Genomic DNA, 18,782 nt, shown 5'->3' with positions numbered 1-18,782 from the left:
TGTAAAAACCAAAATGAGCTGCCGCAGGATGGTCATGAAAGGTGGCCAAAACCTCTGCTCTATTAGGAGTTGGAACGACTATCTTCCAATCCGACATTCCAGTAAGGGCATCCATGGAACTTAAGACATGTTTATACAAAACACCATGTTCAACTTTAAAATCAGGAAATTTACCTGGTACATTCTGTACATCATACAACATTTTCCGATACCAGTCATCTGGTTGTAAGGAAGATAAGTCTAACAAATTAATATCATAAGTTCTAGAGAGTGCATCAGCGACTACTACACCTGAAGCTTTACGATGAACAATTTTATAATCGTATTGTGCCAATTTTAAAATCCACCTAGCCAAACGAGGAGATGGGTTCTTCATACTTTGTAACCACACCAAACTACTGTGGTCAGTTATGACCGTAAACGAACGACCTTCAAGAAAACATCTAAAATGTTCAATACCTGTAATTATAGCTAACAACTCCTTTTCAGTTGTAGTATAATTTTTCTGGACTTTATTTAATTTCCTGCTGGTGTAGGCTATAGGGTGTTCTTCTCCATCAACAATTTGATAGAGTACCCCACCAGATGCTGTGTTTGAACAATCAGTCATCAAATAGAAAGGCTTAGAGAAATCCGGTGCTACCATAACTGGGGAATTTGTGAGAGCCTCCTTGATTTTAATGAAAGCTTCATTAGCTTCAGGAGTCCACACAATATTTTGTCCCTTTTTCCTATTTTGAAGTAGATCAGTGATAGGGGACAACAAGGTAGAATAAGACTTGACAAATTTTTTGTAATAAACCACCATTCCTAACAATCGACGGACTTGAGTGGTATTTTTAGGCACTGGAAAATCACGAATAGCCGATACCTTATCAGGATCAGTATGGAGACCATGTGAATCTACAACATATCCCAAAAACTTAATAGACTCACGACAAAAGCTACTTTTATCTAAGTTAATAGTCAAATTTGCATCTTTTAAACGCTGAAACAACTGCTGCAATACAGAGATATGAGTTTCAAAATCAGGAGTAATAACAGGAATATCATCAAGATAATACTGACAAAAAGGATCTCAAGCAGGACCAATTACCAAATCCATTAACCGACACATAGTCTGCGGAGCAGACACAAGACCAAAAGGCATTGTAGTGAACTGATACAATCCTTTTCCATTGACTGCAAAAGCAGTGAGCTTCTTACTCCCTTCGCTCAGTGGAATCTGTAAAAATGCTTTCTTCAACTCAATAGATGAAATGAATTTAGCGTTTTGTAACTTACTCAGGATGATATCTATACGAGGTATAGGATACGCATCTCTGTTCATGGTTATACTGTTAAGTTTACGTCCGTCAAAACAGACACGAAAAGTCCAGTCTTTCTTTTTTGTCAACCACAAAAGGCTACAAAAAGAAGAAGTACTGGGCTCAATAATACCTAACTTTAGCATTTCATCTACCTCCTTTACTAGGCTTTCATGCCAGGCTTGAGTCAAGGGATATTGATATTGCCTGAAGGGCTTGGACGAACCCACATCAATGTGATGTTCGATGAGATGAGTTTTACCCAACTTATTTTTCGAAGAGATAGAAGAGAATGATTTGATAACATTATTTAACTGCTCTACTTCACGAGCATTCAGTCTACTCATATCTTTAACTGCATTGACACAAGAGATATTAAACGAAGAGACAGATATCATTGTACGAGACGCACAATAAAGCCTCGATGGTTAGCGGACTGTATACTTAATTAATTGAAATAAGACTCACGAAACTTACTGTAGTTACACCTTTATTTAATTTAGACTATTCACCATTCACTTATGATAATTAGATGGCTATAAGCCAGAGCTAATACAATATTTACTAGTTCAATAATAATAATAATTAGATGGCAACAAGCCAGAGCTAATGTATGTTTTTACTTTTTATAAAACTACAACTAAAAAAAATGGCGTTATGCGTAATGAATGCACTGGCGCAGAATGTCACTTGTCACTTTTTGGTGGTGGCAGGGAGAAACACTGTCACTTCCGACCGAACACACCCGAACCTACAAAGCGTCCCAATAATTTTGCATAGGTGTTGGATATTGTTTCCAACATGCTGGGGGCCAGAGCATTTCATGTGAAATCTTACAAATATAGCTACTATCTAAAATACTAGTTATACTACTTCTTACACTAAATTAATTTTATTTACATTATTTACAATTATTCATAGAATGGCAATACTGCCACCTTTGTGACTGATCTTACATAGGTCCCATTTTTGGTTTTAACTTCAACAACCCTAACCATTTTATCCTTTCCAGGGATAACCTTGGTGATACGTGCAAGTGCCCATTTAAATGATGGAATATTGTCTTCTTTTAGTAAGACTAACATATCTTCCTTTAAATTAGGTAGTTTATTTTTCCATTTTGGCCTATTTTGCAACTGTGTTAAATAGTCTTGATGCCACTTTTTCCAAAAGTGCTGTTGCATTTGAGTACAGAGATTCCAAAATTTTATACGATTTTTTGGAACTTCGGTAATATCAGGTTCTGGAAAGCTGGTTATGGGGGCTCCTATAAGAAAATGTCCTGGTGTTAAATATTCCAGATTTGTTGGATCTTGTGACATAGCCATAAGTGGTCTTGAATTCAAGATACCTTCCACTTGTACAATTAATGTATTAAATTGCTCATATGTGAGCTCATTTGTGCCCATGACTCTTTTTATGTGGTATTTGGCACTTTTTACTCCAGCCTCCCACAAACCACCAAAAACTGGGGATTAACTGGGAATAAAACTAAATTTAATTTTTTCATTTAAACCGACATTTTCTATTTTTACTGATTGATTATAAAAGTTATTAATTTGATTGTTAGCACCCTTGAACGTGGATCCATTATCACAATATACGTTCAAAGGCTTCCCACGGCGAGAAATGAAGCGCTTAAATGCTGCTAAAAAAGTTTCAGTAGTAAGGTCTGATAATAGTTCCATGTGGATAGCTTTTACAGAAAAGCACACAAAAAGAGCTATATAGGCTTTTGTGCTTATTGATTTTCTTATTCTCGATTGCTTGACGAGAAAAGGGCCACAAAAGTCTATTCCCACATTTTGAAATACTCTAGCAGCACAAACTCTTGTTTCTGGTAGAGATCCCATTAATTGTTCAGAACATTTTGCTTTAAATTTGAAGCATATTACACACTTTTTAGTATTTTTTTTTACTTCTCGGTTTCCATTTATTAACCAATAATTTAAATTTAATGAACTTAGCACTTGCCTGGGACCAGCATGAAGTAATTTCAAATGTTCATGCCTTATTATGAGATCTGTAACATGACTAGCCTTTGGCAAAATTATTGGATGCTTTTGAGTATATAAGATGTTAGAATTATGTAATCTACCACCTACTCTTAAAAGCCCATCACCATCAACAAAAGGAGACAGCGTACTTAATGGTGATTTTAAAACTATATTTGATATAAGATCTTTAATTTCCTGAGAAAAATGATAATATTGTTGACACTTTATAATTACCTTTAAAGAATTATCTAACTCTAGCAAATTTAAATTACCAGAAAATTTTTCTGTGCCTTTCAATTTACTTAGAGAATTATTTTTAAATCATAGAATGTATGCTGTAATTCTTTGCAGTTTAGTTATATTGGAGTATTTTTTAAAGAATGTATTTTCCTTTGTTTGTATAACATGTACACTAACTTTTTGTTCAGGCATTGGATAAGGAAATTGAACAGGTAGCTCATTATGAGCAAAATTTTTGTCCAACAGCATTTTTGGACCAGTAAACCATAAGGGATGCAACTCAATATCATTAGGCTCCAAGCCTCTAGAAAGGCAGTCTGCTGGGTTTTCTTTGCTATTAATATAAAGCCATTTAAAGTTTGTGGACATGTTTTGAATTTTTAAAACACGATTAGCTACATAAGGAGTTAATTTGACAGGTTCGGTTTTTAACCAAGCCAATACTATATTTGAGTCACAATAAAGAAAAATCTTTTTAATATTTGCTTTTAACAAATTATGAATTTTAAAAGTTAAATTAGTTAACAACAAGGCACCATTTAGCTCTAGTTTAGGTATAGTTAACTTTTTATTTATTGGAACGATTCTAGACTTTGAGCAAATTAAATTAACATTAACTGTGTCATTACAAATAGTTCGAGCATAAAGTGCTGCTCCATATGCTTGCATTGATGAATCACAGTACCCTACAAGTTCAATACTTTCAGCATCAGTAAAGGCTAATTTCTTGGAATTTTTAAAACTGGCATATTTATTAGACCAGTAATAAAATTTTTCCAAATTTCCTGCAAATCATTAGGCAGTACCTCATCCCATTTAATTTTACGAAGCCAAATTGTCTGCATTATAACTTTTGCTTTGACTAACACTGGACCTGCTAATCCTAAAGGATCATAAAATTTTGATATAAAGCTTAATACCTGTCTTTTTGTTAGACAGTCATTGATATTAATTTTTGGCGATGACAGTTTAAAATTATCAGTAATGGTATCATATGATAAACCTAATGTTTTTACAACAAAGTTGATTTTATTTATGTCAATTTCATCAAAATGTTGATTTTCTTTGGGGATATCACTTATTATTCTTGGATCGTTTGAACACCACTTGTGCAAGGAAAATGACCTTAGTTGCAAAAGATAAATTAGTTCATTTTTAAGTTTCTTTGCTTCTTCTATAGTATCACTTCCTGCTAGGATGTCATCTACATAGGTATTATTTATTAATGCTTTAGCTGCCAAAGGAAAATTTTGTCCTTCTGTATTGGCTAGTTCGACTAAACATCTAGTAGCTAGAAACGATGAGCTTCGTAACCCATATGTTATTGTTTGCAACTGGATACACTTTAGCTCACTATGTGGTTCTCTCCATAATATATTTAAATATCTTCTGTCTTCAGGGTGAATAAGTATCATTCTAAACATTTGTTTAATATCAGTAGATATAATATATTTATAAATTCTAAATAGGATTAATATATCAAATAGTTCATTTTGTACAACAGCACCATTATATAGAAAATCATTTAAGCACTTTTTGCTCTTAGATTTAATACTACCGTCAAAAACTATTCTTAATTTTGTAGTCTTCTTATCCTCTCTTATTACTGGATGGTGAGCCATAAAATAAACCTCGCCATTATTTAAAATTTTTGGATCATAATGAACAATTTTAGCATGACCAAGTTGAATATATTCATCTATGAATTTTTTATAATCAAAGTATAGAGTTGGGTTTAGAACAAACCTTTTCTCTAAGTTTTCAAATCTCTTAAGAGCTACAGCAAAAGAGTTACCTAAATTAATATTTTCTTGTTTTAGAGGCAGATTAACTTGATATTTGTTTTCGATTATTTTTATTGAATTTTGAAAACTAGCCTCACAAGCTTCCTGATCACTTGTAAATTCTAAGAATACTTCAGGAACCTTTTCCATTTCCCAAAATTGAGAGATGGCAGTGTCTAAATCACTATAAGTTGTATGCATGCATACAATATTTAAATTTGAGAACTGGTTGGTTGATACAGATCCACTAACAATAAAACCTAAAAGAGTATTTTGAAGTATTAGTTCTTGGCAGTTTATTTTTTCTGCGAGAAAATATTTTAAACACAACATCAGCTCCTAGTAGTAGACTGATTTCACCGCTTTGATTAAAAGTGTCATCAGACAATTGAACAAATTCTGGTATTTTAGATGTATTAAAACTAAACCTGGGTAGATTCCCTGTTATTATATCCACTACAGAACATTTTATATTTGTACTGAAGTCATATATACATGATTCTATATTCAAATCAACTGCCTTTTGGATTCTTGTGCTATTTTGTGAAATCCCTACAATATCTAAATAATTATTGTATGTCTTTAGGTTTAACCTTTTTACTAAACTATTTGTTACCAAAGAAACCTGTGAGCCTGTATCGACCAAACCTCTGACAATCAAGTTGTGACCTGATGCTGTTCTAACCTTTACCTTTACAGTAGGTAAGATTGTATTTGCTCGATTTTTATAAATCGAATTAAAATTTACTACAGCATCGTATTGCGATGAAGTGCTTGCATCTTGATTAGATTGAGCAATATTAGAACTTACTGCCACTTTTTCTAAGTGCAGTAATGAATTGTGTCCTTTGTGACAGGTTTGGCATTTTAAATTTAACCTACATTTATCAGTATGGCTGTTTAAACATAGTTTGTTTCTATCAACAAAGGAAATTCTTTCATTGACTGAAAGGACTTTAAATTTTTTGCAACTATAAAGTTTATGTCCATTGATGGAACAGTATTGACATTTAACATTACTTTGTGATTTGGTTACTAAGTGTGTAAGTTGTTTATTTTCCTTCAACTTTGTTTCAGATGTACTATTAGTGGCTTCAAGAGCCATTGCCCTATTTTCGAGATATTTTAGAAATCCATTTAATGATGGTAAACTTGAACTATCTCTATCAATTTGATATGACCTATTCGTAAACTGATCTATTTTTCTAGACAGTATACAGACTAAAAGCATATCCCAGCTATCTACCGGTTGATTAAGATTTTTTAAGGCACCAATTTGTTGTTTGACCTTACTTATAAATTCTCGTAATGAACTAGCAGTTCCTTTTTGCATGGCAGGTATATCAAGAACTTGGTAAATATGTGAATTAATAATCATAGTTTCATTATTGTATCTGTTATTTAAAATTTGTAAAGCTTCATTGTATGAATCATTCACTAATGGCAGATTATTTATTAAGCTGAGGGCTTCATGTGTTAAATAATTTTTTAGATAAAATAATTTTTCTACGCTTTTTAAATTTATATTTTTGTCTATAACTGCTGTAAATATATCTATAAATGATTTATATTTAGTTAAATCTTTCCCATCAAATGTGGGAATTTCAATTGAAGGTAATTTAGTGGTACTGGTTGCATGATGCTGTGGCATATTATGAACTAAAGGCACTGTGATTTTATTGTTTTTCATGGATGTAACTCCTTGGATGGTTGCCAATAGATCTACATATTCAGCTTCTATGTCATCAATATCATCATCAAAATTTTCATCTAAATGAGCAATTTCTGTATTTAAATCAGTTATAGTTTTAAATGATTCACATAACATGTCTTTTCTAATAGAAAATAGATCATCCTTTTTTGAACTTTCTGGATCATCTTTATGTTCACTAATAAATCTTTTTACCCGACTTATAGTGCTTACCGCTTGCCTTTTCCTTGTTATCAGTTTTTCCAAATCCTTTTTAGACATATTTAAAGGCTTTGTTAAGTTAAGTGACAAAGTATTTTTAATATAAAAATGTATCTATGAGATTCTGAAACACTGATAAAAAAAAGAAAAACGGTCGTTAAAGTAAACAATTACCTTTAAAATATTAATTAAACATAACACACAAGACAATACATACAAAAATAGGACCAAATACCTATACTTATATTTTTAAAAACAGAAATCAAAGTAAATATTTGTTACTTAATAGGGTTATGTCCAATAAATTGTTAATTTTTGACGTAATGAAACGGTGAATGTCAACGCGAACACAGAGCACAGAAATCCAAGTTGGTGTCTCGGCGTTCCTTGGCTCGATGATTGTCATAAAGGGAAGAGAGCAGTCTTACTTACGGTTTCGTTCCGTGTTCTATTTATTGACATTAGAGCTGGCAGCCTGGCATGGCAGCAAACTTCAGCTTGGACGCTAAATTTGGCGGGCTCCTTTTTTAATGTTTCAGGAAATATGAGAATTTACCTTCAGTTTCGGGCTCCCAAAATTCTGGATTCCACATCTGTGTCGATGGACCATAATTTATGTACGAGACGCACAATAAAGCCTCGATGGTTAGCGGACTGTATACTTAATTAATTGAAATAAGACTCACGAAACTTACTGTAGTTACACCTTTATTTAATTTAGACTATTCACCATTCACTTATGATAATTAGATGGCTATAAGCCAGAGCTAATACAATATTTACTAGTTCAATAATAATAATAATTAGATGGCAACAAGCCAGAGCTAATGTATGTTTTTACTTTTTATAAAACTACAACTAAAAAAAATGGCGTTATGCATAATGAATGCACTGGCGCAGAATGTCACTTGTCACTTTTTGGTGGTGGCAGCACCGAACAACCCGAAGGTGCACTCGACTCGGCGGGAATTGTTCGCGCATCTGGTTTGCTCATTGTCAGCGGCCATGTTTTAGTTTTCAGTCACGTCGTTGACACGATTATTTTGTGTTTGTTGTTGTCAGATCTAGAGGTGGTTGATCCAAGTATTTTTGTGGATCAGGTCAAACTGATACGCGTAAACAAAAATACCTGCTAAAAAATACTGGTTTGGAAATCAGTTTGTTATCATTCGTTTATTATACATCTAAGCATAACGATAACATTATTTGTATTTTGTTAGATTTCTTTATAGTTATTAAAATGACTGTTTTACTTCAAATACTTAAATTACTGTTATTCAGAGATTGCATAAAAAGTTCATAAAAAATGGCGATAGTCTTGCCTACTTCACACCAATTGCCGTCTGTTGATATTTCTCTAAAGCTTTGTAAACATTAAGAAATGCACGAGAATAATTAAGGACGTACCTGTTACTGAGTCTGTGTCTTTATCTGTCGGCATGTTATTAATTTTTGCTCGGGCGCCAGTTTGAGACGGGTAGCTCTTTCGGGGCGACAGACTCAGTAAAACACAGGTTTGAAGTAAAAATAAATCTATTAATTTAGTATATCTACAATAAATAAAAATAAAAGGAATTCTACGTTGTATACTTATACAATGAATGAAACTAAAACGAATTCTACTGGATCCCGTGATGAACGAAGTCCTCGGCGAACGTTTATAAAAGAAAAGAAATTAATTAGTACTACTAATAAGAAACGAAATGGGGGAAATCGATCGCGCGCAGATTTATACTCGCTTTCGCTTCAATTCAGCGAAAGCTCCGAATATGCTCGCAAAACAAAATATTTAGCTGTGCAGACCCATGGCAATGTTCAATACACAATGCCGACGGGTTCCGCTTGGCTAAGGACAGAATATGATCCTCAATACGGAAATCTCTCTGTCCCGGTTGGTTCTGTGCAGATCCGCGGTAATGCTCAATACGCAACACCGATGGGTTCCGCTTGGTTAGGGACAGAGTACGATCCTCAATACGGAACTCTCTCTGTCCAGAATGGCTCGCAGGTTCACTACACCGGCGAGTCAGGGAGCCTAGAGCGCTAGCTATAAGACTGTCTAATTCCGCTATTCACACGCCTTAAATAGCCGTTTGAATCCCACTACGCCGTCACGTTGTAGAAGTGGATGCGCAAATATTGACACTCCCACGGTTCGAACTGTTAAACGATCAGAGCATCGTTACACAATTAGTCGCCACTTACGACAGGCAGGGCCTTCTTGCCTCGGCCGTATTCTTATCTCTGCAAGCCGAACGGACACACACACACTCACACACACACGCACGCACACACGCACACACACGCACACACACACACACACACACACACACAAATACACTCTTCACCTCTCGACTCCTACCCATTAGTCGCCACTTACGACAGGCAGGGCCTTCTTGCCTCGGCCGTATTCTTATCTCTGCAAGCCGAACGGACACACACACACTCACACACACACGCACGCACACACGCACACACACGCACACACGCACACACACACATACACTCTTCACCTCTCGACTCCTACCTATTAGTCGCCTCTTACGATAGGCAGGGCCTTCTTGCCTCGGTGGTGCTCTTATCTCTGCAAGCCGAACTAACACACACACATACTCACACACGCACACACACGCACACACGCATACACACATACACCCTTCACCTCTCGACTCCTACTTATTAGTCGCCCCTTACAAGAGGCAGGGCCTTCGTGCCTCGGCCGTATTCTTATCTCTGCAAGCCAAACAGACACACACACATACACTCTTCACCTCTCGACTCCTACCCATTAGTCGCCTCTTAACGACAGGCAGTGCCTTCTTGCCACGGCCGTGTTCTCATCTCTGCGAGCCGACTGGACACACACACTCACACACACAAATACACACACACTCACACACGCACACACACGCACACACGCACACTCACACACACATACACTCTTCACCTCTCGACTCCTACCCATTAGTCGCCTCTTACGACAGGCAGGGCCTTCTTGCCTCGGCCGTGTTCTCCGCAAGACGAACGGACACACACACACATACTCACACACGTACACACGCACGCACACACGCACACACACATACACTCACACACACACAAACACGCACACACGCACACACATACATTCTTCACCTCTCGACTCCTACCTATTAGTCGCCTCTTACGACAGGCAGGGCCTTCTTGCCTTGGCCGTGTTCTCTGCAAGACGAACGGACACACACAAACATACTCACACACGTACACACGCACGCACACACGCACACACACATACACTCACACACACAAACACGCACACACGCACACACATACATTCTTCACCTCTCGACTCCTACCTATTAGTCGCCTCTTAAGACAGGCAGGGCCTTCTTGCCACGGACGTATACCTATCTCTGCGAGCCGTACGGACACACACACACACACACTTGCACACACACACACACACATACACTCTTCACCTCTCGACTCCTACCCATTAGTCGCTCCTCACAGCAAGCATGGCCTTCTTGCCACGGACGTATTCTTATCTCTGCGAGCCGAAGGGATACACACACACATACACACACACATACACACACACATACTCACACACACACGCACACACACACATACACTCTTCACCTCTTGACTCCTACCTATTAGTCGCCTCTTACGATAGGCAGGGCCTTCTTGCCTCGGTCGTGCTCTTATCTCTGCAAGCCAAACGGACACACACACGTGCACACACACTCTCACACGCACACACACGCACATACGCACACACATATATACTCTTCACCACTCGACTCCTACCCATTAGTCGCCTCTTACGACAGGCAGGGCCTTCTTGCCACGGCCGTGTTCTTATCTCTGCGAACCGACTGGACACACACACTCACACACACAAATACACACACACTCACACACGCACACACACGCACACTCACACACACATACACTCTTCACCTCTCGACTCCTACCCATTAGTCGCCTCTTACGACAGGCAGGGCCTTCTTGCCACGGCCGTGTTCTTATCTCTGCGAGCCAACTGGACACACACACACTCACACACACAAATACACACACACACTCACACACGCACACACACGCACACTCACACACACATACACTCTTCACCTCTCGACTCCTACCCATTAGTCGCCTCTTACGACAAGCAGGGCCTTCTTGCCACGGCCGTGTTCTTATCTCTGCGAGCCGACCGGACACACACACACACTCACACACGCACACACACGCACACACGCACTTACACACATACACTCTTCACCTCTCGACTCCTACGCATTAGTCGCCGCTTACGACAGGCAGGGCCTTCTTGTCACCACCGTGTCCTTATCACTGCGAGCTGACCGGACACACACACTCACACACGCACACACACACGCACACACGCACACACACACATACACTCTTCACCTCTCGACTCCTACCCATTAGTCGCCTCTTACGACAAGCAGGGCCTTCTTGCCACGGCCGTGTTCTTATCTCTGCGAGCCGACCGGACACACACACACACTCACACACGCACACACACGCACACACGCACTTACACACATACACTCTTCACCTCTCGACTCCTACGCATTAGTCGCCGCTTACGACAGGCAGGGCCTTCTTGTCACCACCGTGCCCTTATCACTGCGAGCTGACCGGACACACACACTCACACACGCACACACACACGCACACACGCACACACACACATACACTCTTCACCTCTCGACTCCTACCCATTAGTTGCCTCTTACGACAGGCATGGCCTTCTTGCCTCGGCCGTATTCTAATCTCTGCGAGCCGAATGGACACACACATACATACACACACACACACTTACACACGCACAAACACACACACACCCACACACGCACACACACACACACACATACACTATTCACCTTTCGACTACTACCTATTAGTCGCCCATTACAAGAGAGAGGGCCTTCTTGCCTCGGCCGTATTCTTATCTCTGCAAGCCAAACAGACACACACACACATACACACACACTTACACACACACTTACACACGCACACACACGCACACACGCACACACACACATACACTCTTCACCTCTCGACTCCTACCAATTAGTCGCCACTTACGACAGGCAGGGCCTTTTTGCCTCGGCCGTATTCTTATCTCTGCAAGCCGAACGGACACACACACACTCACACACACACGCACGCACACACGCACACCCACGCACACACACACACACACACAAATACACCCTTCACCTCTCGACTCCTACCCATTTGTCGCCACTTACGACAAGCAGGGCCTTCTTGCCTCGGCCGTATTCTTATCTCTGCTAGCCGAACGGACACACACACACTCACACACACACGCACGCACACACGCACACACACGAACACACACATACACTCTTCACCTCTCGACTCCTACCTATTAGTCGCCTCTTACGATAGGCAGGGCCTTCTTGCCTCGGTCGTGCTCTTATCTCTGCAAGCCGAACTAACACACACACATACACACACACACGCACACACACGCACACACGCACACACACACTCATACACTCTTCACCTCTCGACTCCTACCCATTAGTCGCCCTTAACGACAGGCAGTGCCTTCTTGCCACGGCAGTGTTCTCATCTCTGCGAGCCGACCGGACACACACACACACTGACACACACACATACACACACACACTTACACACGCACGCACACACGCACACACACACACACACATACACTCTTCACCTCTCGACTCCTACCCATTATTCTCCTTTTACGACAGGCAGGGACTTCTTGCCACGACCGTGTTCTTATCTCTGCAAGCCAAACGGACACACACACACGCACACACACACACACACGCACACGCACACGCACACACTTTTCACCTCTCGACTCCTACCTATTAGTCGCCTCTTACGACAGGCAGGGCCTTCTTGCCTTGGCCGTGTTCTTATCTCTGCAAGCCAAACAGACACACACACATACACACACACTTACACACACACTTACACACGCACACACACGCACACACGCACACACACACATACACTCTTCACCTCTCGACTCCTACCAATTAGTCGCCACTTACGACAGGCAGGGCCTTCTTGCCTCGGCCGTATTCTTATCTCTGCAAGCCGAACGGACACACACACACTCACACACACACGCACGCACACACGCACACCCACGCACACACACACACACACACAAATACACCCTTCACCTCTCGACTCGTACCCATTTGTCGCCACTTACGACAAGCAGGGCCTTCTTGCCTCGGCCGTATTCTTATCTCTGCTAGCCGAACGGACACACACACACTCACACACACACGCACGCACACACGCACACACACGCACACACGAACACACACATACACTCTTCACCTCTCGACTCCTACCTATTAGTCGCCTCTTACGATAGGCAGGGCCTTCTTGCCTCGGTCGTGCTCTTATCTCTGCAAGCCGAACTAACACACACACATACACACACACGCACACACACGCACACACGCACACACACACATACACTCTTCACCTCTCGACTCCTACCCATTAGTCGCCCTTAACGACAGGCAGTGCCTTCTTGCCACAGCAGTGTTCTCATCTCTGCGAGCCGACCGGACACACACACACACTGACACACACACATACACACACACACTTACACACGCACGCACACACGCACACACACACACACACATACACTCTTCACCTCTCGACTCCTACCCATTATTCTCCTTTTACGACAGGCAGGGACTTCTTGCCACGACCGTGTTCTTATCTCTGCAAGCCAAACGGACACACACACACGCACACACACACACGCACACGCACACGCACACACTTTTCACCTCTCGACTCCTACCTATTAGTCGCCTCTTACGACAGGCAGGGCCTTCTTGCCTTGGCCGTGTTTTTATCTCTGCAAGCCGAACGGACACACACACATACCCACACACGCACACACACACGCACACACGCACACACACACATATCCTCTTCACCTCTCGACTCCTTCTTATTAGTCGCCCATTACAAGAGGCAGGGCCTTCTTGCCTCGGCCGTATTCTTATCTCTGCAAGCCAAACAGACACACACACATACACACACACTTACACACGCACACACACGCACACGCACACGCACACACTCTCCACCTCTCAACTCCTATCCATTAGTCGCCTCTTAAGACAGGCAGGGCCTTCTTGCCACGGACGTATACCTATCTCTGCGAGCCAAACGGACACACACACACACACTTGCACACATACACACACACATACACGCTTCACCTCTCGACTCCTACCTATTAGTCGCTCCTTACAGCAAGCATGACCTTCTTGCCACGGACGTATTCTTATCTCTGCGAGCCGAAGGGATACACACACACATACACACTTACACACACACATACTCACACACACACGCACACATGCACACACACACATACACTCTTCACCTCTTGACTCCTACCTATTAGTCGCCTCTTACGATAGGCAGGGCCTTCTTGCCTCGGTCGTGCTCTTATCTCTGCAAGCCGAACGGACACACACACACATACACACACACTCTCACACGCACACACACGCACATGCACACACATATACACTCTTCACCACTCGACTCCTACCCATTAGTCGCCTCTTACGACAGGCAGGGCCTTCTTGCGACGGCCGTGTTCTTATCTCTGCGAGCCGACCGGACACACACACACTTACACACGCACACACACGCACACACGCACTTACACACATACACTCTTCACCTCTCGACTCCTACGCATTGGTCGCCGCTTACGACAGGCAGGGCCTTCTTGGCACGGACGTGTTCTTATCACTGCGAGCCGACCGGACACACACACTCACACACGCACACACACACGCACACACGCACACACACATACACTCTTCACCTTTCGACTCCTACCCATTAGTCGCCTCTTACGAAAGGCAGGGCCTTCTTGCCACGGCCGTGTTCTTATCCCTGCGAGCCGACTGGACACACACACACTCACACACACAAATACACACACACACTCACACACGCACACACACGCACACTCACACACACATACACTCTTAACCTCTCGACTCCTACCCATTAGTCGCATCTTACGACAGGCAGGGCCTTCTTGCCACGGCCGTGTTCTTATCCCTGCGAGCCGACTGGACACACACACACTCACACACACAAATACACACACACACTCACACACGCACACACACGCACATACGCACACTCACACACACATACACTCTTCACCTCTCGACTCCTACCCATTAGTCGCCTCTTACGAAAGGCAGGGCCTTCTTGCCACGGCCGTGTTCTTATCCCTGCGAGCCGACTGGACACACACACACTCACACACACAAATACACACACACACTCACACACGCACACACACGCACACTCACACACACATACACTCTTAACCTCTCGACTCCTACCCATTAGTCGCATCTTACGACAGGCAGGGCCTTCTTGCCACGGCCGTGTTCTTATCTCTGCGAGCCGACCGGACACACACACACTTACACACGCACACACACGCACACACGCACTTACACACATACACTCTTCACCTCTCGACTCCTACGCATTGGTCGCCGCTTACGACAGGCAGGGCCTTCTTGGCACGGACGTGTTCTTATCACTGCGAGCCGACCGGACACACACACTCACACACGCACACACACACGCACACACGCACACACACATACACTCTTCACCTTTCGACTCCTACCAATTAGTCGCCACTTACGACTGGCAGGGCCTTCTTGCCTCTGCCGTATTCTTATCTCTGCAAGCCGAACGGACACATACACACTCACACACACAAGCACGCACACACGCACACACACAAAAACACTTTTCACCTCTCGACTCCTACCCATTAGTTGCCTCTTACGACAGGCATGGCCTTCTTGCCTCGGCCGTATTCTAATCTCTGCGAGCCAAATGGGCACACACATACATACACACACACTTACACACGCACAAACACACACACACCCACACACGCACACACACACACATACACTATTCACCTTTCGACTCCTACCTATTAGTCGCCCCTTACGAGAGAGAGCTCCTTCTTGGCTCGGCCGTATTCTTATCTCTGCAAGCCAAACAGACACACACACATAAACACACACACGCACGCACACACGCACATACACGCACACACACACACACAAATACACTCTTCACCTCTCGACTCCTACCCATTAGTCGCCTCTTACGACAGGCATGGCCTTCTTGCCTCGGCCGTATTCTAATCTCTGCGAGCCGAATGAACACACACAAACATACACACACACACTTACACACGCACAAACACACACACACCCACACACGCACACACTCACGTACCCTCTTCACCTCTCGACTCCTACCCATTAGTCGCCTCTTACGACAGGCAGGGACTTCTTGCCACGGCCGTGTTCTTATCTCTGCAAGCCGAACGGACACACACACGCACACACAAACACACGCACACGCACACATTCTCCACCTCTCGATTCCTATCCATTAGTCGCCTCTTAAGACAGGCAGGGCCTTCTTGCCACGGACGTATTCTTATCTCTGCGAGCCAAAAGGACACACACACACACGCACACACAAACACACGCACACACGCACACGTACATGCACACGCACACACTCTCCACCTCTCGACTAATATCCATTAGTCGCCTCTTAAGACAGGCAGGGTCTTCTTGCGTCGGCCGTATTCTTATCTCTGCAAGCCAAACGGACACACACACACACACATACACACACATACTCACACACGCACAAACACACGCACACACACAAAGACACATAAACTCTTCACCTCTTGACTCCTATTCATTAGTCGCCTCTTACGACAGGCAGGGAATTCTTGCCACGGCCGTGTTTTTATCTCTGCGAGCCGAACGGACACACACACACTCACACACACGCACACACGCACACACACGCACACACGCACACACACACAAATACACTCTTCACCTCTCGACTCCTACCCATTATTCGCATCTTACGACAGGCATGGATATATTGCCTCGGCCGTATTCTAATCTCTGCGAGCCGCACGGACACACACACACACTGACACACACACATTCATACACACACTCACACACGTACGCACACACGCACACACACACATACACTCTTCACCTCTCGACTCCTACCCATTATTCTCCTCTTACGACAGGCAGGGACTTCTTGCGAAGGCCGTGTTCTTATCTTTGCAAGCCGAACGGACACACACATACACACACACACACACTCACACACACACACGCACACACGCACGCACACACGAACAGACACATACACTCACACACACACAAACACGCACATACGCACACACTCATACATTCTTCACCTCTCGACTCCTACCTATTAGTCGTCTCTTACGACAGGCAGGGCCTTCTTGCCTCGGCCGTGTTCTTATCTCTGCAAGCCGAACGGACACACACACATACTCACACACGCACACACACACGCACACACGCACCCACACACATACACTCTTCACCTCTCGACTCCTACTTATTAGTCGCCCACTCTTCACCTCTCGACTCCTACCCATTAGTCGCCCCGTACGATTTGCATCGCCTTCTTGCCACGGCTGTTTTCTTATTTTTGCAAGCCGAAGGGACACACACACATACACACACACACACTCACAAACACACACACACACACGCACGCACACACGCACACACACATACTCTCACACACACACAAACACGCACACACGCACACACACATATACTCTTCACCTCTCGACTCCTACTTATTAGTCGCCCACTCTTCACCTCTCGACTCCTACCTATTAGTCGCCTCTTACGATAGGCAGGGCCTTCTTGCCTTGGCCGTGTTCTTATCACTGCAAGCCGAACGGACACACACACATACTCACACACGCACACACACACGCACACACGCACACAAACATACACTCTTCACCTCTCGACTCCTACCTATTAGTCGCCTCTTACGATAGGCAGGGCCTTCTTGCCTCGGTCGCGTTCTTATTTCTGCAAGCCCAACTAACACACACACATACTCACACAGGCACACACACACGCACACACGCACACACACACATACACTCTTCACCTCTCGACCCCTACTTATTACTCGCGTCTTACGACAGGCAGGGTCTTCTTGCCACGGCTGTGTTCTTACCTCTGCGAGCCGAACGGACACACACACATACTCACACACGCACACACACACGCACACACGCACACAAACATACACTTTTCACCTCTCGACTCCTACCTATTAGTCGCCTCTTACGATAGGCAGGGCCTTCTTGCCTCGGTCGTGTTTTTATCTCTGCAAGCCGAACTAACACACACACATACTCACACACGCACACACACACGCACACACGCACACACACATACACTTTTCACCTCTCGACTCCTACTTATTAGTCGCCCACTCTTCGCCTCTCGACTCCTATCCATTAGTCGCCCCGTACGATTTGCATCGCTTTCTTGCCACGGCTGTTTTCTTATCTCTGCGAGCCGAAAGGACACACACACATACA

General features: G+C 43.1%; 2 protein-coding genes across 2 annotated transcripts; both read right to left on the bottom strand.

Annotated features, from left to right (window-relative positions):
* Positions 1-2,218: 2,218 nt before the first annotated feature.
* On the bottom strand, positions 2,219-3,913 carry LOC140431102 (uncharacterized). The gene is made up of 3 exons (XM_072519020.1): positions 3,722-3,913; positions 2,881-3,499; positions 2,219-2,775 (listed from the first exon to the last, which is right to left on the bottom strand). The coding sequence occupies exons 1-3, from the start codon at positions 3,911-3,913 to the stop codon at positions 2,219-2,221; spliced, it is 1,368 nt and encodes a 455-aa protein (XP_072375121.1).
* Positions 3,914-4,263: 350 nt separating this feature from the next.
* On the bottom strand, positions 4,264-5,478 carry LOC140431101 (uncharacterized). The gene has a single exon (XM_072519019.1). It carries the CDS (start codon positions 5,476-5,478, stop codon positions 4,264-4,266), a length of 1,215 nt encoding a protein of 404 aa, XP_072375120.1.
* Positions 5,479-18,782: the final 13,304 nt, after the last annotated feature.

This window comes from Diabrotica undecimpunctata, unplaced genomic scaffold, assembly GCF_040954645.1.
Source record: "Diabrotica undecimpunctata isolate CICGRU unplaced genomic scaffold, icDiaUnde3 ctg00000568.1, whole genome shotgun sequence".
NCBI classification, from domain to species: Eukaryota; Metazoa; Arthropoda; class Insecta; order Coleoptera; family Chrysomelidae; genus Diabrotica; species Diabrotica undecimpunctata.
This window is presented reverse-complemented; position numbering and strand designations above follow the sequence as displayed.

Excerpts from the sequence above, each read along its gene's own strand:
- LOC140431102 (XM_072519020.1), bottom strand. The coding sequence starts at position 3,913 with ATGTCCACAAACTTTAAATGGCTTTATATTAATAGCAAAGAAAACCCA. Across the intron at positions 3,500-3,721 it reads ATCCAATGCCTGAACAAAAA|GAAATTAAAGATCTTATATC; the intron begins GTTAGTGTACAT and ends CATTTTTCTCAG. Across the intron at positions 2,776-2,880 it reads TAATGGATCCACGTTCAAGG|TTTTTGGTGGTTTGTGGGAG; the intron begins GTGCTAACAATC and ends GTTAATCCCCAG.
- LOC140431101 (XM_072519019.1), bottom strand. The coding sequence starts at position 5,478 with ATGGAAAAGGTTCCTGAAGTATTCTTAGAATTTACAAGTGATCAGGAA.